General features: G+C 45.3%; 1 protein-coding gene across 1 annotated transcript in view; it reads left to right on the plus strand.

Moving 5' to 3' along the window:
- LOC124613520 (formin-like protein 20) overlaps positions 1-23760 on the plus strand; it is a 74115-nt gene that overhangs the window by 30953 nt on the left and 19402 nt on the right. Inside the window, exon 3 of the mRNA XM_047142231.1 lies at positions 19962-20375. Coding sequence (XP_046998187.1) covers positions 19962-20375 — 414 coding nt within the window. The remainder of the gene's footprint in view (positions 1-19961; positions 20376-23760) is intronic.

A 23760-nucleotide genomic window follows, 5' to 3' on the forward strand; every position in this document is an offset into this window, starting at 1 on the left:
CCTTATTTTTCTCACTATATGAGGAATGGAAATGTCAAACTTCCTAGGTGCTATTTTTTTCACAAAACACACTGCCAACGCAGTTTTAGTCTATATGCTCTGTGACATGTCCCTATAAGCGTTCCAAGAGCCAAGCCACGAAGAAAATGTTTCAAACATTCATTACTAGATGACGCACGGTCTTTCTGGCAAACAATGCTCTCCCCTGGAGTTCCAAGTGCCACCCGTCTAGGTCTATTTAATTTAGTTTTGATGGTGTTTCTGGTAAGCCTAATATGGTTCCAAGAGATAACACACAAGTTTTGGTGAGTGGGCACAAGATTCTGAGCTGCTGCAGAGATTTTGCAATTATACAGAGAAGAAGAAAGGTAGGCAAGACTTTTGTTCCACAAGATTTACGCTAGATTCTTGAGTCGGCTAAAGCTATGAGCCCATTTCATGTAATTCCAATGTATACAACTGACTTCTTTGATTTAAAAGGTGCTTCTGAAACACTGTTATCAATGCAGCCGTGTATGATCTCCAAAGGCAGTATGATTGCAGTGTTTCGTACTGATGCATCTCAATAGCTATTAAAAATTCTTGCTCTGGAACAGACGAACGGAAAAATGTCAATGTATTCAACAGAGGAAAGATCAGGGCTGATGTATGCCATGTCGTATTTCATCTGAAAAACCACCCATGTTTATCAGTTGCAAAACAGAAAGACCTGCCTACGACGTTGGCATTTCTGCCTCAGTATCACAAGGATTCTACTGTATACTTTGCAACATCTGATCCCGAGAATGGAGTGAAGTAAGAGACAGATGGGGCATTTTTTCTTGACTTTAATCTTGTTATTTTCTTGTAAAAGATTTAAAAGATGTGAAAAAGGTCGCTCACAAAAGATTTAGGACCCGTCAGTTCATAGAATCTGTTCCAGGCTTAATCCTAAACGCCACAGAAATAACTTTTTCTCCTTCTACAAAGAACTTCAACATAATTCTGGACCATCACTTAGAGTGTAGTGAGCAAGCAACTGCTATCGGTAGGAACGTGTAAGCGTCGTCTCATCCACTACAGAAACACAAACAGATTTTTCTCTGGAACTTAAGATAAAACTTTTAGAATCTACGAATTCACGTAGTTGAACCAAAAGTATACAAAGAAATTGAGAATGTTTTGTAATATTTTTTGGTGTGTACTGCATGTCCTTGTCGCTTCAGAAATATGCGAAAATTGTTTGAGGAACATTCCATGGGCACGAGAGTGTTTCTGCCACCCCACCCTCCTCCTCAGTGCCTCAGGCAACTTAACGTCAACTACTCAGCACACCATCGAACGAGATGCGGGCGTCTTGTTCCACCCAATTCCCCTGAGTGGCGGGCACCATCAGGATGACTCTGCACTGCTTTCTCTATTTTATGGAGTGAATGCTACGACGCGTCATCCCCATCTCGACGAAAGGGATTACTACTATTTGCTATTTCTACGAGTTCGCACCCGTTTGGACCTTACTTTTCATACAGCCTTCGTAGTTCAAATGCTCATGAGTCTATTTTTGCTTCTTGTGTTTTTGAGAAAAGAAACTCTGGTTGTTAATAGACACTAACTGTAGGCTGAATCCTAAAATACACACATTTCGAGTAACTGTTTAGCGAGCGGTAAAACAGTGATGCTAAGGGAATTAGATTATTGAATGAGACACTGAGAGTAGTAGAGGAGCTTAACTGTTTGGGCATCAAAATAAATGACGATGGTTGACGGCCGAAATAGGGAGGATATAAAACGCACTCTGGCAATAGTCAGGAAAGTATTTTTGAAAAAGAGAAATTTCTGAACATGGAATATAAATTTAAATGGTACGAATCTCTTCTCTTAGTATTTGTCTGGAGAGTGTCCTTCTACAGCAGTGAAATGTTGACGATAAGCAAATGAAACAACTAGAGAAGATTTTTTTACATATGGTGTTAGAGGAGAATGCTGAAGATTAGAAGAGCAGATTCGACAACTAATGAGCAGGTACTGAACCGAACTGGAGAAAAAATGACACATTTCTGGCAAAATAAGAGGTCAATTCATGAAACAGATCCTGAGAAATCAAGAAATTGTCAGTATTTTGGCGGACAGAAGCGAATAAGGAGGAGGGGGAAGGGGGTGAAAACTATAGAGGGAGACCGAGACTTGACAAGCAGACTCAAATGCATGTAGGTTGTAGTAATGAAGCGTTGAAGCTGTTTGGATAGGACAGACTAGCGGGAAGAGCTGCATCAAACCATTCTTCACCGCACAGAGAACAACAATAATAAAGTATCATTTGACGTTGCTGTGTTGTATGCAGACTCCGAGGACTGTTACGTAAATAGTGTCGTTACATGGCAGGCCATTGGAAGAGCGCGCCCAAGTGCCGAGAGGGTGGTAGTGGTGGTACTGGTTTCCGCGTTGGCCCGGCGTGCCATTGATTCCAGGGGCGCAGGAATCCGCGAACCTGTCCAGCACTTTCGCGCCTGCCCTGCCGTGACCGCCATCTAAAGTTGCCCGCGGCGGCCTTGCGGTGTCCGAACTGCCGTTACCCACCCGTCGGCTGCGCTACCCCCGTTATGCGGACCGTCTGGAAACAGGCGGGCACATACGACGCGTATCCTTAGAGCCTACTGACTTTATGAGCTGGACCAGTACATGCAGTAGGACTCTAGTCTTTCGCAGTGTTCCCACTAGTGTCAATCACGCATCGATTTTTCGGAGGCGTCGTTTTCGCATCTTCTCGGTTCGAGTCTCCAAATTCGAACGGAAATCTCGGGAAGTTCGAGTAGGTTGATCGAGCTGACTGCCTTCCATCGGCATCAGAAGTTTTTGATACAGCTGAATTGCAAAAACCTACAGAAATTTTCGTGTTTTGTATGATTCAAAGAGATTTAAAATTAGGAGAAAAGTGTCTAAAATGTACTGTTTTCTTTGGTAAAGAATAATCCGAGAGGATGACTTAGCGCGGCGCCACGAAAGCTGAGAGGTATGGATGAAGATGATCCGAAGTGAAGAGCTCAGAATAGCAGAAAGGAGATATCGTGTTTCGACGTGCCCTTGACTGCAGCATGGTGAGCAGAGGCAAGTTGTTGTATCAACACTCAATGTCCAACGTATCTACAAGGAATAGCGTACCATTCACAGCCGTGTAACAGGACAAGAAGTGATCGAAGAACGATCCTAATAGATAGAGACCACAATCGAGGGTGACGTCCTGTGTCAATCGATTAAAAACCCAACAGAAACAGGGGCTGTCAGTGAACCCAGGTTCAGGTCAACGAGTTTCCGAGCGAATGTTGTTCAAATGGTTCAAATGGCTCTGAGCACTATGGGACTTAACTTCTTTGGTCATCAGTCCCCTAGAACTTAGAACTACTAACCCAAACTAACCTAAAGACATCACACACATCCATGCCCGAGGCAGGATTCGAACCTGCGACCGTAGTGGTAGCGCGGTTCCAGACTGTAGCGCCTAGAACCGCACGGCCACTCCGGCCGGCAGCGAACGTTGTGGAGGCAACTGCGTGCAATGGGTATCTGAACTCAGTAACTCGCAAAAGCCCGTTACTCGCAGCAGCAAATCGAGCTGCAAGTCCTCAATGGGCAAAACAACACAGGATCTGAACACTGGCTGACCGGAGGGGTGTATTGTTGTCCCACGAGTTACGATTTTGCCGCTCAAATGACGTAAAGTATCTAGTGCCCCGAGAGCCAAATGAGGCGTTTCACCAACAGTTTGTTAAGTGTCTAATTGAGGACAGTGATGTTTGGGGTAGTTTTCCTACCATGACTTGAGCTCACTGATTAACTGCGTTGATACAGTTCGCTTGGCTGGGTATCCCAGACAGCAGACGTACTTCCCAGTGTCTGTTGCTAATCATAGTGAAACAGATATGGTGATGCTAACAGCAGAAACATTTAAACTTTGGTGGAGTGCGGAGGGATACAGCTTGTGAATTCGTAAACTGGGATTTAGATCTGTGACAAATGACAATTAAAAATACCATTTCTCGAAATGTGTCATTAACGGAAACCGCTGTTTTCGGAAAGTCAAAGTTTAGCTCATCCCTACTCATTAAGATTACCGTAACCATGAACTACGATATTAATTTCAATATCCTCGTTGATCAAATGTTGCATTTTTTCTAAATTTTCGTGATGAGTACTGTGTCAACAATCTCCTCTCCCAAGATGACAACAGCTGTATTTACTGGGTTGCACGCAAATGTTGCTGGATTGACGAACACTCGGGGAACTAATCGCACCTCGATTGTGACGCTCAGTCACAATTCTACAGAAAATGTCTAGAACTATCTGGAAAAGGAGTGAAAGGTAGCGGCCGACACCCATACAGTTTGGTACTTCTTAGGATCTAATCATCAATCAGCGGCTTCATTGGGATACTTGTGGACATGCTCCATGCACCGAACTTAGGTTATTATCAAGGTCAGAGGCCGTCGTATGGTCTCTTTGAGGTAACTCTTTTTTTTATTGTCCAGTGTGCTTATGTCTGATATGCGAGGAGATGAGTGCAGCGGCGTCGTGAGGACACGTCCGTGGCGGCAGCGTGCGACAGCCCTGCCGGAGGCACGCGTGGCGAACAGCCACGGCTCGCGCATTCCTTACGGGAACGCCAACGCTCGCCAGCGCCCACACACCGTCCCACTGCGCATCGCAGAAGCCAGGCACAAGAAGAAGCAATAGATGGTGTGCTGCTATCTATAATGGTATGACGCAGTGAACCTTACCCTTTAAGGTACGTTTACAAAGGCCATAAAATTGCACATTGCCGGCAATATCTCCTGACAGTACTGTTCGGCTACATTGCGGCCACACAGACTGCAGCCACATGTACGACAACATTACGGACCAATGTTTGCGGCAACGCGTTTCCAGGCCATTGAAGCGCCAAAGAAACTGGTATAGGCAGTATACAGAGATATGTAAACATGTAGAATTCGGCGCTGCCGTCGGCAAGCCTATATACGAAAACAAGTGTCTGGCGCAGCTATTAGATCGGTTACTGCTGCTAAAATCGCAGGTTATCAAGATTTAAGTGAGTTTGAGCATGGTGTTACTGTCGCCGTACGAGCGATATGACACAGCATCTCCGAGATAGCGATGAAGTGGGCATTTTCCCGTACGACCATTTCACGAGTACACCGTGAATATCAGGAATCCGGTAAAACATCAAATCTCTGACATCGCTGCGGCCGGAAAAAGATCCTGCACGTGCGAGACCAACGATGACTAAAGAGAATCGTTCAACATGACAGAAGTGCAATCCTTCAGCAAATTGCTGCATATTTCAATGCTGGGCCATCAACAAGTGTCAGCGTGTGAACCATTCAACGAAACATCCTCGATATGGGCTCTCGGAGCCGAAGCCCACTTGTGTACCCTTGATAAGTGCACGAAGCAAAGCTTTACGCTTCGCCTGGGCCCGTAAACACCGACATTGGACTGTTGATGGTTGGAAAGATCAGGCTTGATCTGACGAGTCTCATTTCAGTGTACAGGTGTGGAGACAACCTCACGAATTCATGGACCCTGCATGTCAGCAGGGGAATGTTGAGGCTGGTGGAGGCTCTGTAATGGTATGGGACGTGTGCAGTTGGAATGATATGGGATCTCTGCTACGTCTAGATACAATTCTGATAGCAGACACGTACGTAAGCGTCCTGTCTGATAGCCTGCATATATTCATGTCCACTGCGCATTCTGACGCACTTGGGCAGTTCCAGCAGGACAATGCGACACTCCACATGTCCAGAGTGGCTCAAGGAACACTCTTCTGAGTTTAAACACTTCTGCTGGCCACCAGTCTCCCCAGAAATTAACATTATTGAACATATCCGGGATGCCTTGCAACGTGCTCTTACGGATTTATGGACAGCCCTGCAGGATTCATGGTTCACTTTCCTCCAGCACTAGTTCAGACTTTAGTCGAGTCCATGCCACGTCGTTTAGCGGCCGATGTGTCTTCTCTCGGGGGCTCTACACGATATAAGGCAAGTGTACCAGTTTCTTTGGCTCCACAGCGTATTATCACAAACACCAGACAGTGGAAGTGAGTGTGGCTGTACTGTTTTTCGTCACACAAGGAGTCAAGTTAGAAAGAATAAAAGAAATCGGGCTTAATGAATGTGTTCGTAAGTGGAATACTTCTGAAAATTTAACTAGTGAACTGATGCTGAAGACGTACCTGTTCCAGGATTTTGCCAGAATGTCGAAACACTATTTCGAATATCTCGTAAAAGCAATTGGTCCGAGAATTGCTAATCAGTACAAATATGAGAGACTGCAGACCAGCTGCAACCCGAATGGCGATCACCATTTGGCTTTTAACTACTGATGATTCGTACATTACTTTCATGAACGTTTCTAAGGTGCACAATTGATCAGTACACTTCATGGTACCAAAAGCATGCAATGTTTTGGTAGAAGAACATTTCATTAAGGGAGGTTTGAAGTAAGAATACAATTTGTATTTATTTTTGTTCATCAGCGCACGCCACTGTTTAAATGATTAATTCCTGCCTTAGCCACGTCTCGTATAAGAGACCCAATGCAAACCATATGCAAACGTTTTACTTCTGGTACAGCACAGATTCGAAGACTTCGGATGTAGCCAACCAGTTGCAACGAAAGGTGGTTTTATTCAACCTTTGACCATGGTTTCGACTGATGTAAACCTATATTCTTCAGAAATACATATAACCCGAAGCCAATGTAACAGCAATAACTGCAAACCCGGGAACATACATGTCCAGAAGTACGCCACATACAGAGACTAGAGCCCCACTAAGTGGTAGAAACATCACATGTATCATAAAACGTAAACAAAAGAATAAAACTATTACTTATAAAAATTTCACATTGGAAAAAAATGAAATGATCTAACGTTAGTCCAATGAAAATACGTTGTCAGTGCACAACATTGTATACATTATTAACTGTACTGGCCTCTATGATTAGCGCATGTCAAGCAAGAATAATTCAATCGAGAAATAAAACCAATCAAATAAAATGATATTACACGTTATGAACTGCACGCTGACAGGCAGGAAACGGGGAACGTGAACACCAGGAAAAGAAGGCAGCAGGCGCGTGCGACGAGATCCAAGAACGCTTGCGGCATAAACGGCCAATAAGTGGAAATACTTGGAGGTTGCGCAAAACTAAGAATGCAGTAGTGAGAAATAAAGAATGTCAAAGGACACCAATGTAACGCAAGACATGCTAACTTTCTTTAAAACCCATACAAGACCAGAAGTGCATTATCGTATGAACAGTGATGAAGTTAATGCTAGAAGACGCTGTGATGAACGCCCACGACACTGAACGAGATCAGTATAGTGAAAAACGTATTGTAACGAGAGTGGGTAAAATAAATGGCTTCACAAAATATAAAACGGGAGAAACGAACAAGTATGCACAAATAATATATATTAGAATTATGAAGATTGAGCAACTCGCAAAGGCTACCGCCAACCGTATGAAGATTTTTTGCACAGTACGGGTTTGAAGCCTTCAAAAAATTTTCTGGAAGAAAGATGCAGCTGCTCAGACAGTAAATTTCGGCCCCTGAGCTCTAAATGTTTAAAGATCTCTAATTGTTGCCGAAGATCCAACTTGCGCCCATTCACCTCTCTGTGTAATAACTGTATCTTCAAAATTTTTCAGGGTATAGTTAGCAAGTAAGTGTTCGGAAACCATACAATTATCTAAATTCACTCCCCTCTTTCCTAGAAGGTGCTCTTGGCCCATTGCGAATAGCATTGGCAATTATTACAGGTCAGTTTATAGACGCCTGAATTGGAAAACCAACCACCAGTATCTTCCACTGTACGCAGAAGTTTCTTTTTCACTTGTCAGTAGAATGCATTTCAGTATTACTATGAGCGTATTATTGTTTAGCTTGGGTGTAGAACCAGATAAATTCCTCCTGCCTCGATGTCTGCGTATTACACAGCAAGACTGTAAACGGATTGTAACATCATATGTAGGGCTGAGAGAATGATACAGCAGAGAAGGCTGTGAGACGACGTCAGCCAATAGAATACTGACTAGGACGACACCACGACAGGAGCGGCACTTATACGAAGAGCCTCAGCCATCATCATGGACTGGCACAAATTTTCCAGGATCCCTAATAAAGCCACTCGGCAACATCTCGACCTAACAACGCCTGCCACTCTGGTTAGTGCTGTTGATTACCTCACCACAAAATTCCAATAGGCGATGAAGGCCTCTAGTTCCATTGTCCCAAGGGCTTTAACCCCACTCGATGACTTGTCTCCCCTCTTGTGCGAACTCAAACTCCAGAACCTCTACCTCAGGCGGTGGAAGCAGTTTCGTGATCCTCGGGATAAGCATCGCATGAAGCGTCTCCAGCGTGAATTCTGCCACCGGCTCGCCGATTAGAACACGGAGCCATGGGAGGACAAGATGTCCGCCTTACTCCTCCAACATAAATCCGAATGGGCTCTTGTCCAAGCCCTGCGGTGCTCGGCAGTAGAGACCAACCATCCCATCCGCACTGTCGATGGCTTAACTTATGATGCCCTCCCTGTGATAGAAACTCTGGCCAAAGCATTTGAGGCCCAAAACCAGTTACTCATCTAGGACCTCACGCCTGATGAACTACAAGATGAACACTATATTCTAGCGGCCGTTGCCGCTTTCAGACAAAGACCACCCCTATCTGCCCCTGAACTTGCTTCCACGACGGAAATCTAGCGGATCCTCCGGCGGAAGCGTGGACTGTCGGCTCCATGTTTGGATGGTATTTTAAACGAACACCTCCGCTGGTTCCCAAGCAAGCCACTGGTCTTATTTAACCATCCGACCGACCGAATGTAGCATGGAAGCATTTGCCCTCCATGTTACGCATCCTAACTTTTTCCTTTTCTAGAGGCATGTTACGTGTGACTATATTTTGTGCCCTGTTATGACAATGTAATTTGAAAGACAGGGTTCTATCCATGGTGACTCCCAGATAACGAGAATTGTCGCTCCTGTCTGGCGCCAGTAAATTTTGGAAACTTGTGGTAAGTTCCTATGGGACCAAACTGCTGAGGTCATCGGTCCCTAGGCTTACACACTACTTAATCTAACTTAAACTAACTTACGCTAAGGACAGCACACACACCCATGCCCGAGGGAGGACTCGAAACTCCGACTGGGGAGCCGCGCGAACGTGGCTAGGCGCAATAGACCGCGTGGCTACCCCTCGCGGCCCTGGCGCCAGTGAAAATGGTGGTGCAGACGAGGTGCTGCTTCTGCTGTAAACTCCCCATCTTCCTCGTTTTATATAAGTTTGAAACGATCAGATCTGGGTGGGGTACGATTAAGAGAGAGAACAGGCTCTGTTTCTAAATAAATTTGACCGTGTTCGAAAACGTGTCCCTTTACTTTTTGACAAAATGTCGTCACACGTAACATCCCTCTAAAAAAGAAAAAAGTTAGGATGCGTAACATGGAGCGCAAATCCTTCTCTGCTACATTCGGTCTCTTTTTTTCACTGTAGATCTATTATTCAACGGCAGAATACGCCAAGCCTGGTCGGGAACCACTCTGGACGTGGCAAATAAGTGTACCTGCTGCATTCTGACAATCTGGTCCTGCAAACTGATATCTTATGTCTGAAGGAGCCATGTGCTAGATTCGGGAAACTGACTAACTTACGCTTAGACGGCTATCGCAATTAGCTGGTAGGCAGGACTGCAAAGTGGCGCTTGTAGTTCTTGACATCAGACTGAATGTTGTTAAAATATCTGTGCAACAGGCAGTTAGTAACAATAGAAATCAGCTATTGAAGGGAAACACTGGTAACTGCCTCAATGTACGCACAATACATCCATACAATTGAGCCTTACACTAATATGATGAAAGACTTACCAGACTACTCTAGGAATAAGAACCTAATCATAAATGTGGAAATTAACTCGACATCCACCCTACGGCACTCAGACAGAACGGGCAACAGAGGACACAAGATAAACGACACGATACACGAAGAGCAACTATATATATTAAACACGGAAGGACAAACACATACATATGCAGAATGTGACGGATCAGGCAACAACGTAGGAAAACTCTAGCAAACAATAAATAACTCACACATGTCACTAATTGGACAGTACATGACAACATGACAATAAGCGATCACAATACAATAACTTTCGAATTAACACAAAATACTAACCGCACGTTGGAGAGGACAACAAAACATTACATATTCTGGAGCGTAGACTGAGGCAAGCTACAACAGTGCAAGATCACGACCTACATAATATTAGAGGAATCGTATATTACAAGACTCACAGCCTCACGCGGTTAATAGAACAAGCACAGCAACAATCCATAGTAAAGGCTTCAAACACAAAACAGAGGACTTCATCCCGGACACACGAATAAACGACACTAAACCGAGACAAGAGGAACAAACGTTAACTCCGTCAGCAACCAGGAATTTATGGAGCCAAACAAACACGACTTGCTGCATTTAGACGAGCCAAAGACATTTTCAAACATACGTTACTACAAACCAGAGATCATAACTGGGAACAATTAATTCATAGCAACACACACACAACAGAAGGTTTGGGGGGGGGGGGACCATACAAAATACGCACAGATAAAATTAATACCCCATTATATATATGTGACAGCTCAGATCGCTTTATTTTAAGATCTTTATACAGAGATCGCCCCAACAACATGTGTAAGTGATACCCCACTAATACTGGGTACGTTGCGGCAGGATGACAGAGAAATGAACAGATGGAGGACAATTGAAAAAATTCCTCCCCAAGGACGTCATTAACACAAATAGCTACAACACAACAGACCATATGTATCATACGATACAAATGCGGTCACCTGTCCATTTTCTGAAGAAGAAGTCGCGGTAACGAAAGCAAAATTAAAAAAAAAAAAGCGCTGGGGTCAGATGTTGTCCATTTGGAGAGACTAGCACCACAGACCTCTCCTAGCTCCTTAAGACTAGGCCTGGTGCCCACAATTTGGAAAACCTCAAATACAGTGATCCCAAATCATACGGACCATTACCTATACTAATACATAAAGACAAGTCGTAGTTTAACGTTGTTACCAAAAATCTCGAAAAGTTTTAGGGAGATTTACGTGAGATTTTTATACAATACTCTAATGAACGTATGGGGTGAAAGGATACACGTTTTTAAATAATGCATTAGCATAACTATAGATGCCACAAAAATACTACACAAACTGGCGAGGCTAAACTCAGGACGATACAGATAACCGTGGTCTGTAGTAAGAAAACATACCACTGTGCACTCTTAGAATCGGTACTCAGTTTTGCAGCAAGTACATGGGCACCTTGACTAACCCTCGCGAACGACAGAGCAGCAGTTAGTCGAGGGCAGAGAAGTGTCCTCCTTAGACTATCGGGAGCTTTCGGAACCACGTCGGTGGACTCACTATCTTTGGTGCCCCGAAATCTATTCGATTGATGTTCCGATTCATGTTACCTTCATATATCGCGCTGCACTTTACTGGTTGAAGATGGGTAGACTAGACCGAGCTAGCCAAATAACCGGTGTACCTTGAAACAACCAATGCCAGCTTAAACTCTGGCTATTGGGAACGTGGCAGGAAGAGTGGGGCACAAGTGATAAGGAGTGAAGCGACCACACATTCTTTCCTAACTTATCGTAACGGTTAAGAATGAAACACGCCTATCCTAGCCGCAGTATGGAGCTTTTCTTAACTGGACACGGGCCTTATTCCATGCACTTGTGCCGTGTCACATCAAGGACGCAACGTAGGAGCATGACACATAAACGAAACCCCAAGTACAAGACGCCAAGACGCCGTTAGAAACGAAAGTGAATGGACACAGTTAAACCCACTAACAGACCTAACTTCAAATGCGAATCAGGAGGAGTACTTTCGCACACAGCCATACAGAAGGCAAGTCTACACGCAGCAAGATAACAGACTCCATAGTGTGGATGACGATGCGGAAGACAATACAGACGGTAATACAATACCTGGTAAATAATACAAAAGTACTTTTAGTTATATCATTTATAAGCGATCATGGTCGCTTAAGAAGTGCACATTAGGCTAAAGTAGCTAGTAAAGTGCCGGAAAATTGCCAAACGGGCGGATAGGGGAAAGCCTCCCAGATATGGGTGGCACCGAGGAAATCAAATACTCGGGGCGGACCAAAACTATCACATCCTCGAGGATAAGTACCCGGAGTAAAAACCGGCGAAACGAAGAAAACTAACACAAAAGCCCAGACACGTCTGTGTGGTAACCACCGGTACTCTGGCCAGCGTCTGTCACCAATGGTGCGGCTGATACGAGCTCCAGGAACTGAAAATCCCTGGTTCTACCAAACTGGCGCAAGCCAGACGAATTACAAGCATAATGGCAAGTACACCTAAAAACAACATTACCCCAGGTGGACGATCCACCCGTCGCAAGACGGCAACCAGGCACTCGGATTCTGGGGGACCTGGAGATGTACTAAAGGGCGAGTCGGAGCGCTCTGGCAAACTACCCAAGAAAACACACACATACTTTGGCACCTTCAACATACAGACACTAATACAAACGGGAAAATTACACAATCTAACAACGGAACTCACCAGTCAAAAGATCTCGATCCTAGCGCTACAAGAAACAAGATACACGGATTCAGACACAATAGACTACGGAAACTACAGATTCTTCAAGAGTGGAACCAACAGGAAAATCGGCAAAGGAGGAGCATTCCTCGGCATGGCCTTCGCAGTAAACAAAAACATCCTAGACTCAGTAAAAGAAGTCAACGCGATCAACAACAGGCTCATGACCATGCGAATCAAACACGCCAACAAGAACTACACCCTCATCAACGTACATGCCCCCACGAACGCAGACAACAAGGACAAACCAGAAGAAACAGACAAATTCTGGGACAAACTCGAAACCACCCTGGCAAAAATACCCCAAGACAACGCGAAAATTCTACTAGGCGATTTCAACGCACAAATCGGCAGAGAAAAACGCTACAGAAAAACAGTAGGAAATTTCCCTGCACACAAATTCACCAACAAAAACGACACCAGACTGATCGAACTCTGCCAGCAAAACAACCTCAAAATCATGTCAACCTCCCTGATGAAAAAGCCCAAGAAACAAAAGACGTGGCGATCACCAGTCCACTCACTAGGCGAATTCTAGATAGATCACGTGGCAATCTCCTATGACTACCAGAAAGAAATCCACGACGTCCAAGTGAGAAAAGGCGCCAACATAGATTCGGACCACTGCCTAACAAGAATCAAAATCAAACTCACACCAAGAAGACAACACAAAAAGAAATTGACCTCACCGAAATTTGATACAAGAAAGATCAGAGAATCGAACATCACAGAACACTGGGAAAAACAAGAGGCGAAAGATTGGACCAGCTTTAAACAAAAAATTGTGAACACAGCCAAAGAACTGATCCCGCTGATTAGAAAACCCAGGCACCCTTGGTGGAACACTACCTGCGAAATCGCCCTACAAAATCGAACAGATTTCACAAACTACAACAGTAACAAAACACAAGAAACACAGGACAACTTCTATGAAATTCGAAGACAAACATCGAAAACAATAAGACAAGAGAAACGCAAATACATAAACGATCAGCTAAACTCCATCGAAGAGGACTTCAGAAATTTCAACACACGGGATTTCTACAGGACGTTCGCCAACCAAGTCAAAGGATACTCACCACAGAACCTCTGCTTCAGAAAAGAAGACGGAAAACTGGCACTTACCAACAAAGAAAACTGTGAAGAGCTCGCGAAGTACTTTTCAAAATTACTAAATTGCCCGGAACCTAACTCAACCTTCGAACCCCGAGAACCGGCCAACGCACCGGAAGACTCACCATCACCAACAAAAGAAGAAATCCTCCACTGCATAAAGAAACTGAAAAACAACAAGGCAGCCGGTGAAGACGGAATAACGGCAGAACTGCTGAAGAACCTAGGACCAAACTCGCTAAACGAAATCACACAAATCATACAGAACACCTGGACAACCGAAATCATACCTGACGACTGGAAGACCGCACTCATTCACCCGCTACACAAGAAAGGTGACAGGACAGACACAAACAATTATAGAGGAATTTCCCTGCTACCGGTCATCTACAAAATTCTATCAACCTGCCTTCTCACCAGAACTCAAGGACAACTGGAACCCGCCATCTCGGAATACCAAGCGGGTTTCAGACCCAACAGAGCCTGCCCCGAACAAATCTTCAACCTGAAATCAATCATAAAATCCCACATGACAAGCCCCAAAAAAATCATCTGCACTTTCGTCGACTTCAAAAAGGCTTACGACTCGATCGACAGAAAGTCCCTCATCCAAATCCTCAGAGAAAAAGGCCTAGACCAAAAGACCCGAAGACTAATCGAACAGACACTAACCAATAAAAAATCCAAAGTCAAATTCATGGGCGAAATCTCGGACCCCTTTGAAATCCACACTGGCCTAAGACAAGGAGATGGACTATCCCCGCTATTGTTCAACATCGTCCTGGACAAAGTAATGAGCGAATGGGAAGCTGAAGTCAGGAGACAAAACACCTGGAGACCAGTCACATTAGGAAGGAAAAGACTGGAAATCCCTTACCTAGCATTCGCAGACGACCTAGCGATACTGACCTATGACCCAACATCAGCAAAAACACAGATCGAAATCCTGAAAGAATGCGCCGAGAAAGTCGGCCTACAAATCTCTTTTGAAAAAACGCAAGTCCTAACAAGAGAAGGCGACGACATCACAACCAAGTACGGCAAAATTAAAGGGGTCACACACTTCAGATACCTAGGCGAAATCATCGAACCGACCGGAACAGAGAAACTGGCTTACGAAGACAGACAACAGAAGACACGGAAATCACTAGGCATGGTACGAAACGTCTACAACAAACAATGCATTTCCAGAAACACCAAGATCAGGCACTATAACACAGTGATCAAACCCGCCGTACTGTATGCCAGCGAAACACTAGCACTCAACAGGAAAATCAAAATTGAAGAAATCAAAAAAGGAGAACGCAAAATCATGAGGAAAATTTTAGGAGGAAGACCCACACCAGATGACTACAGACTACAGAAGAACTCAACAGTAGAAGCATATTCGAACATCGAGAACGGTATGAGAAAAAGGCACCTTAAATTCTACGGACATTTAGATTGTTATATCCTAGCCGGTAATGCCACCCGAGCCCGCTGCCAAAAGGTTGGCAGCATCAAAGTCCGGACGCCGTCCGCATAAGCAGCGCCAGCGAGACAGCAAATCGCCGCAAGTCTGCGCGCGCCACCGCTGGCTTCTGGTTTCTTAAGCGCTGGAGTCGCGAGCGCTAGGACAGTTCTGTATTCGCCGCTCAGTTGTATACTCGCCACCGAATTGTGTACTTGCTAGTCAGTTGTGTGTTCATCGCAGCAGAGTTGTTGTTTGTCGTCAGCCGACGCTGACCTAGCCGCTCCGACTCGAACTAGACAGATTCTGTAGACACGGAGTTCACTACTGTGTATCTGTATCTTCGTTAATAAAGATAAGTACCGACTTTTATTTAATCAGAGTGTTTGGGTTTTCATCTTTCTGTTCACTGTTCCAGCGGACCGGTCGGCCCGCTATTAAAGTGTGGCGGTGACTTCGTAAGCCGTTTCTACAGCGAATTGTTTGTCGCTACGAACACCGCCACAAAACTGGCGACGAGGCCTTCCGAACTCGTGTGCAGGGCTGGTTCAACTTGTTTCTGGTTATACTAATTATAGCGATAAAATTTTGGGGGCTGGTTTAATTTGTGTTCACTATGTCTGCCGACTTACAACAGTTGCTCTTTTTACAGAGTCAGCAAATACAAAGTCTGGCGGAAGCAATCGCCAAACAAGCGGCTAATCCTCCAACACAAAAGGAACAAGCACAGGCAGCGCCACCTTTCCGTGCTTTTGATGCATCAAGAGAAGAATGGCGAGAATATTTCGCGCAGTTGCAGGCGCACATGACAGTCTACAAAATCACAGGTACTGAGCGGCAGCTTTATTTAATTTCCACTGCAGGCGTGGAAGTCTATCGACTACTTTGTAAGTTGTTCCCGGAATCCCAGCCAGAAGCTTTAGACTATGACGTTGTTGTTAACAAGCTTGCTGAGTATTTCGAGTCGCGAGTTCATGTGGCAGCAGCCAGATTCAAGTTCTTCAGATTAAAGAAACTGCCACATCAATCTAATAAACAGTGGTTAACAGATTTACGGGGCCTCACCCGTCAGTGCCGATTTAATTGTGTGTGTGGAGCTTCCTACAGTGATGTCATGTTACGAGACGCTATTACTCAAAACATTGCAGATTCTCGTATTCGTGCTGCTATCTTAAAGTTGCCTGACCCGTCATTAGAGACTGTGATGAACATCATTGAAGCCAAGATCAGCCATGTATTTCTCAAATTGCCTGTGCTAAGCAAGTTATGTCACGCCCGCGGCCCCACCGGCAGAGTCAGACTGTAAACACTAGCCGGCCGCGTCATGTTAAACACATTCGTCAGCCGCGTGTGCAAAATGATAGAGTTAAGTCTTGCCCTAAGTGTGTTCTTGCTCATCCTCGTGAACGTTGCCCGTTAAGAAACGCGGTTTGTCACTTTTGTCAAAGGAAAGGACACATCCAGACTGTTTGTTTGCGTAAACGCAAGAACAATTCTAGTGCTGCCCAGCCCATGGATATTCATGTTCTTCAAAGCCAGCCCGCCCAGAAGGTCGCGTTTAAAGACTCTTCCACGGTTAGTGTGGGTAATAAACTTGTTCGCAATAAGCCACCCACCCAGCCCTCTGCTACGCGACCCAAGCGTAATTCAAACGCTGTACAAAGTAATGTGCAGACTGCAAGTGAAGCGGGAGTTGTTGTTCCACCCGCCCAACCCACGAGTTGTCGTAAGCAGCGAACACGCTCTAAACGCGCTGATTTTGTGTTTTCCGCCTCCACTGCACCGATCCAGAGACAGTGTAATAAACTATTTGTGAAGCTACGCATCCAGGATAAGACCTTCAATTTTCGATTAGACACTGGTGCGTCTGTGACTCTCATAAATAGTGCTACGTATGCGGCTATCGGCCGCCCTAAACTTTCAGCGGCAAAACATTCTTTGGCTACTTATAGTGGAGAACAAATTCCTGTGTTAGGTGTATGTAGCGTGCCAGCCACATTCCGTGGCGATACAAAAACAGTTTCATTCACAGTGCTCCGCGCTACAGACAGTGTAAACATTTTCGGATTAGACTGTTTTGACTTGTTTGGCCTGTCTATCCAAGACAATGTGTTGCAAATTAATTCTGTTTTTGTTCCTCAAGACAGCATAACCGATTTGTGTAAACGATACAGTGACATATTTAAAGACGAACTAGGTTGTGCTGCGAACTTTGCCGCTCATATTACGTTAAAAGATAATGCTCAGCCTCGATTTTGTCGTGCTCGTCCAGTGCCTCACGCCCTCCGGGCAACTGTAGAAGATGAACTTCGTCGTTGGCAAAACAACGGTGTTATTCAACCCATTTCAGCGAGCCAGTGGGCTTCTCCCTTAGTTATTATAAAGAAACCGTTTGGCAAGTTACGTTTGTGTGCTGATTTTAAGTCGACAGTTGATCCTCAGACTGTCATTGATTCTTTTCCTTTGCCTAGACCGGACGAGCTGATGGATAAGTTAGGGGAAGCTCGTTTCGTTTCCAAAATTGATCTCCGTGAAGCATATTTGCAATTGCCCCTCGACGAGCAATCACAACAGTATTTTGTCATAAACACGTCGTTGGGGTTGTTCCGTTTTCTGCGTTTGCCTTTTGGTTGTGCGTCAGCTCCAGCTGTTTTTCAGCGTTTTTTGTCACAACTTCTGGCTAATGTGCCATCGTGTTGCAACTATTTAGACGATATTGTTGTGTCCGGTCGGACGCCTGCTGAACATTTCCGTAATTTGGAGTGTTTGTTTAAAGTGTTGTCTCAGGCAGGCCTACGTTGCAACATCGATAAATGTTCATTTTTCCTTACGGAGCTGGAGTATCTGGGACATGTTATTAATTCTCAAGGCATTCATCCCTCCCAGTCACATTTAGCAGCTATTCGTGATTTGCCCGCCCCTCGCAATCTGCATGAATTGCAAGCAGTTCTTGGCAAATTGACGTATTATATTAGGTTTATACCTAATGCATCACAGATTGCTGCACCGTTGCATCGTCTCCGCCGTAAGAATGTTCCGTTTGTGTGGTCAGCTGATTGCCAATCAGCCTTTCAGCAGCTTAAAGAGGCTTTATTGAATGATCGTTGTCTGGTCCATTACGACCCTAACAAGCCTCTGGTGTTAGCTTGTGATGCCTCTTCTTTCGGCCTCGGTGCTGTGTTGTCTCACCGAGTCGGTAACACCGAACGTCCTATTGCGTTCGCATCTAAATTGCTAAACAAAGCTCAGAGTAATTATAGCCAATTGGACAAGGAAGCGTTGGCTATTGTGTTCGGTGTCACAAAATTCCATCACTACCTCTATGGTAGACCATTCTATTTAGTAACAGATCACAAGCCCCTGACGTCACTGTTTCATCCGTCTAAACCAGTTCCTCAGCGGACAGCTCAGAGACTACAACGTTGGGCTCTTTTGTTATCACAATACCAGTATGAGATACTGTATCGCCCTACAGCTCAGCATGCAAACGCTGACGCGCTTTCTAGATTGCCGATTGCTGCGGATGATGTCTTCGATTCCTCTGACGACTCTTGCCATCAGATTGACGCCGATGAGCATCAATCCCTCCGGGATTTTCCGATTGATTATCGTCAGGTGGCACGTGAGACAGCTACGGATCCTCATCTGAGTTTACTATTACGTTTTGTTCAACGTGGTTGGCCGTCCAAGGCAAAGAACATATCGGATCCTGTGGTTCGTCGCTATTATCCGCAACGTCATCTGTTGTCTGTTTCGCACGGAGATTTGCTGTTACGCACCGAGAATGACCAGCTTCGTGTCGTGGTTCCCCAAGTGCTCCAATCCAAGGTCCTCGACTTGTTGCATCAAGGTCATTGGGGAGTGGTCCGCACCAAGCAGCTTGCCCGCCGTCATTGTACATGGATCGGCATTGATAAGCAGATTACGCAGATGTCTACAGATTTTTCGACGTGTGCCGAACACCAAGCTGCTCCGCCTCAACGCTATTTTGAGTGGGCACGCCCTGCCGGTCCCTGGCAGCGAGTACATATTGATTTCGCTGGTCCATGTTGGAATTCTCGTTGGCTCATCGTGATAGATGCATTTAGTAATTTTCCGTTTGTTGTGCCCATGCAGTCTACAACGTCTGCACAAACTATACAGGCGTTGACTTCAATTTTTTGTATTGAGGGTCTTCCAGAAGTTTTAGTGTCTGACAATGGTCCACAATTTACCTCTGCTGAATTTGAAAGTTTTTGTTCTGCCAATGGCATTCGCCATGTTCTTACTCCGCCGTTCCACCCTCAATCGAATGGTGCAGCGGAACGTTTTGTACGCACATTCAAGGATCATATGGACCGCCTTCGTGCTACGCACTCTCGTCAGCAGGCCCTCATCACGTTCCTGTCGTCGTACCGGACCACGCCACGCGACAGCCCGTCGCCTGCGGAGCTCCTCCACGGCCGTCGTCATCGCACCCTACTACGGTTGTTGCATCCCCCGGATCGACCCGCCGCTTCTGAGCATCGCACGCGTTTTCAGCGCAACGACGCCGTTTTTTTTCAGAATTTATCACGGTCGCCGTCGTTGGGAACGTGGTACCGTGATAAGTGTCCAGGGTCGCGGGTTTTATACTGTTCAAGGTGCTACTGGGGTGCACAGGAGGCATCAGAACCAGTTGCGCCGCGCTGGCCGCCCGGATTCTGCCGCTCGTTCTTTGTCCACAGATTTGGTCCGCGGCGGGTTCCAGCCGCGCCTTCCGACTTCGCTGCCGCCCCCAGGGCAGCAGCAGCAGCCGTCGCCGCTACCACGCCGACAGCCCGTCCCGTTGATGCCTCCCGCGCAGCTTCATCCGGGAGCGCCCCAGGTGGTCGCTCCGGCGCCTGCGGTCCCTCTTCAGTCGCCACCGCCTTCGGAGCTGATGGACGTCGACCCCTCAGCCGGGCCGCCTTCCCAAGCGGTGGCTGTGCAGCCTGTCCTGCAGCCGCTTTCCTTGGGCACCCCCAAGGAGTCTGACACCGCAGCGCCTTGTCCGGCGCCCACTCAGCAGCCGTCGACGCAGCGTCAGGAGACGCTGCCTCTCTTCGTGGGTCCCGACGCCCCGTCGCGTCCAGTACCAGAAGCTGCGCCCGTGGTCACAGGCGTGCACCCTGACCTCGGTTTTCAGTCGGTGTTTCCCGAGGCCCCGCGCAGCCAATGCTGGGGTGCGGACCGGGGACTGCCACCGACAATAGTCTCCGCCCCGGTCTCTTCTGCTACGCCTGCGGCCAGACCCCTCCCCCGCCGTCGACGCTCGCCACGTCATTATTCAACGACGGTGCGGCGATTTGGGGGGGAGGAGTGTTATATCCTAGCCGGTAATGCCACCCGAGCCCGCTGCCAAAAGGTTGGCAGCATCAAAGTCCGGACGCCGTCCGCATAAGCAGCGCCAGCGAGACAGCAAATCGCCGCAAGTCTGCGCGGGCCACCGCTGGCTTCTGGTTTCTTAAGCGCTGGAGTCGCGAGCGCTAGGACAGTTCTGTATTCGCCGCTCAGTTGTATACTCGCCACCGAATTGTGTACTTGCTAGTCAGTTGTGTGTTCATCGCAGCAGAGTTGTTGTTTGTCGTCAGCCGACGCTGACCTAGCCGCTCCGACTCGAACTAGACAGATTCTGTAGACACGGAGTTCACTACTGTGTATCTGTATCTTCGTTAATAAAGATAAGTACCGACTTTTATTTAATCAGAGTGTTTGGGTTTTCATCTTTCTGTTCACTGTTCCAGCGGTCCGGTCGGCCCGCTATTAAAGTGTGGCGGTGACTTCGTAAGCCGTTTCTACAGCGAATTGTTTGTCGCTACGAACACCGCCACAAAACTGGCGACGAGGCCTTCCGAACTCGTGTGCAGCGGACCAAACAAGAATGGTCTGAGGAGAGAAAAGAGGCCCTCTCCAAGAGAATGAAGGAGTACTGGAAGGACAAGAAGAACAAGCCTTCAAAGTCATAAGCTTAACGATTTCCTTTTAGGGAAAATTCGCCAACAATAACAATAATAATAATAACTAAAAGAGGTATTTAACGTAGTTACTCTTAAGGGGGGTAGGACGTCAAACGGGCCGACTTGGAGGAGCACATTTTAATTTCCACTGTCTATACTTTTACAAGTAAATTCATAAAACTTCGTCAGCATGACCAGGAAGGATTCAGAATTCACACTCGTGGTAGCGGAAGTTCAAAAACATAAAATATTTTTTTTACATGTGAAATTTCATCATTTTTTCACTTACTGTTGGCTGCATTTGTTGCTATAGGTACACTTTTCTTCATAAGTAAGAGAGACTGTTCGATGAATTTTGCACAGCATACAAACCATACTTACAGGTGTCTGAAACTCTAGAATATATTTAATTTATGAAAAAATGAATGAGCTGTTTCGTTTTAAACTTTATGTTTAGAAAAAAATCAAATTTTGTAGTTAATTATCTCAATTTTTACCACAGTTTTAATAGATTTGGAAAATTCTAGAGTTTCATACACCTGTAAGTATAGTTTGTATATTGTGCAAAATTCATCAAAGAATCTCTCTTACTTGTGACGAAAAATGTACCTATAGCAACAAATGCAGCCAACAGTAAGCGGAAAAAATGATGAAATTTCACATGTAAAAAAATTTATTTTGTTCGTTTTTTAACTTCCACTGCTATGAGTATGAATCCCGAATCCTTCCTGGTCATGCTGACAAAGTTTTATGAATTTATTTGTAAAAGTATAGACAGTAGAAAATAAAATGTCCTGTGGTGCCTCTCCTGCTCCAAGTCGGTCCGTTTGACGTCTTATCCCCCTTAAAGGTGGTGGCGTATTGTTACAAATTGCCAACGACAAGGGGCGCTATAAACCTGTAAATACTCTTATGTGTATAGACACAGTAATTAATTTAATGTACTGTGATATAAATATCACCCTTACTACTAACAAGCAAGACGTCTGAGGGCCAGTGGCTCGAAGCACATACCGAGATATCCACACTCAGACATCTAGGTGGCGGGGCTCACATCTCGATTTCTTCCCTATCTGTCTTTTTGCTTTTTCTTAGAATTAATACAACGATTTTTATATTTCCTGTCCCAGTTTATGTTATATCAAAATTTACAAAACTGCTAAAAAAAAACAAAGAAAGAAACAAAACAGAGACAAGAGTAAAGGCCCCCCTCTACGTGGCGGGACACGGGCAACGGTATGACCGGCTGTGGACGCCGGGTGGGACTGCTGTTCACCTCTACTCGGATCCCATATCGATAAACAGAAGCAGAAAGTGAAAAAAAGGAAGTCCTCCCACGACAGACATACTACCAGCTTAGTGCCGCCTGATAACCCCACAGAGGTCGCAGCAACAGTTGTGGAATATACAAAAGCGTGTCACACCTCAAAAATACGCGTAAGTGTTGGCAGGGCTCGCGAGCCAATTGTTCTGTACAAACTTAATTATCTATATAGATAGTTCATCCATCCTGAGAATCGAAAATTTCGACGATTTTACCCGTTATCTGTATAGATATTGGCAAGATATGAAAATACATGACAAAAAGTCTGCATCTTTTGATTGCATTGATGCAGAAGCTTCAATTTTTTAGACCTTACTATGTGACAAATTTCAGGTTGATACTTCTACTCGTTCCTGAGAAAAACGGGTGTTAACGGACGGACAGACAGACCGTCGTATAATAAACTTACTCTTACCCTTACTCTTTTGGCCTCACAAACCGCAGTTGGTTTTTGGCCTCGTCAAGCAGCTTCCTCCACAGCGTCCTGTTCTTGGCATCTTCTTCCCTCGCTCCAGGTATCTGAAGATCCTTGGCCATCTGGTCTCTACATCTTATTGTCGATCTGCCTGAAGATCTTTGCCCTTCGGGTTTCTCCTCCGACATTTCTCTCAACCTTGATCCCTCCTCTCTTCTACAGACATCTCAACCTCTTCCTCTTGGCTTCCGTCGCATGTCTGGTTCATTACCTTCCTCCGTGAGCTCACTCTTTTTTTCTTCTTCGTCATTTTCCTTCCTCACTAATTGGTCTAAATATCTTCCGCAAGATTTTATTTTTGGAAACCTTTATCTTTCTCTCTGTGTAGTTGTCTACTCTCCATATTTCTGCCCATATATTAATAATGGTCTGATTATAGTTTTTTTTATATTCTTGCTTTGGTCCCTCTTGATAATATTTTAGATGACAGTAGTTTGTTGAGTGAATATGATGCACTGGATGCCGCTTTTATTCTCGCTTCTATTTCTTGTTTCAGATCATTTCTGTTATTTACTCCATCCCCCGACACGTGGTCATCAATCTGTATGGTTTCCGGCCTTTTTGTCTTGTAATTTCTTTCTGCTCTCATGAACTTCGTTTCTTCTCATTTACCTCTAATCCAACTCCCTTTGATTTATGAAACTGTTTTCTTGCCCGTATTTTCAGGTCATCTAGGTTTTCAGCGATTAATGCTACGTTATGAGCAAAGGCCCGTCAGTATATTCATTTTTATTCCTACGCTAATTACA

Source organism: Schistocerca americana, chromosome 4, assembly GCF_021461395.2.
Source record: "Schistocerca americana isolate TAMUIC-IGC-003095 chromosome 4, iqSchAmer2.1, whole genome shotgun sequence".
Classification (NCBI taxonomy): Eukaryota; Metazoa; Arthropoda; class Insecta; order Orthoptera; family Acrididae; genus Schistocerca; species Schistocerca americana.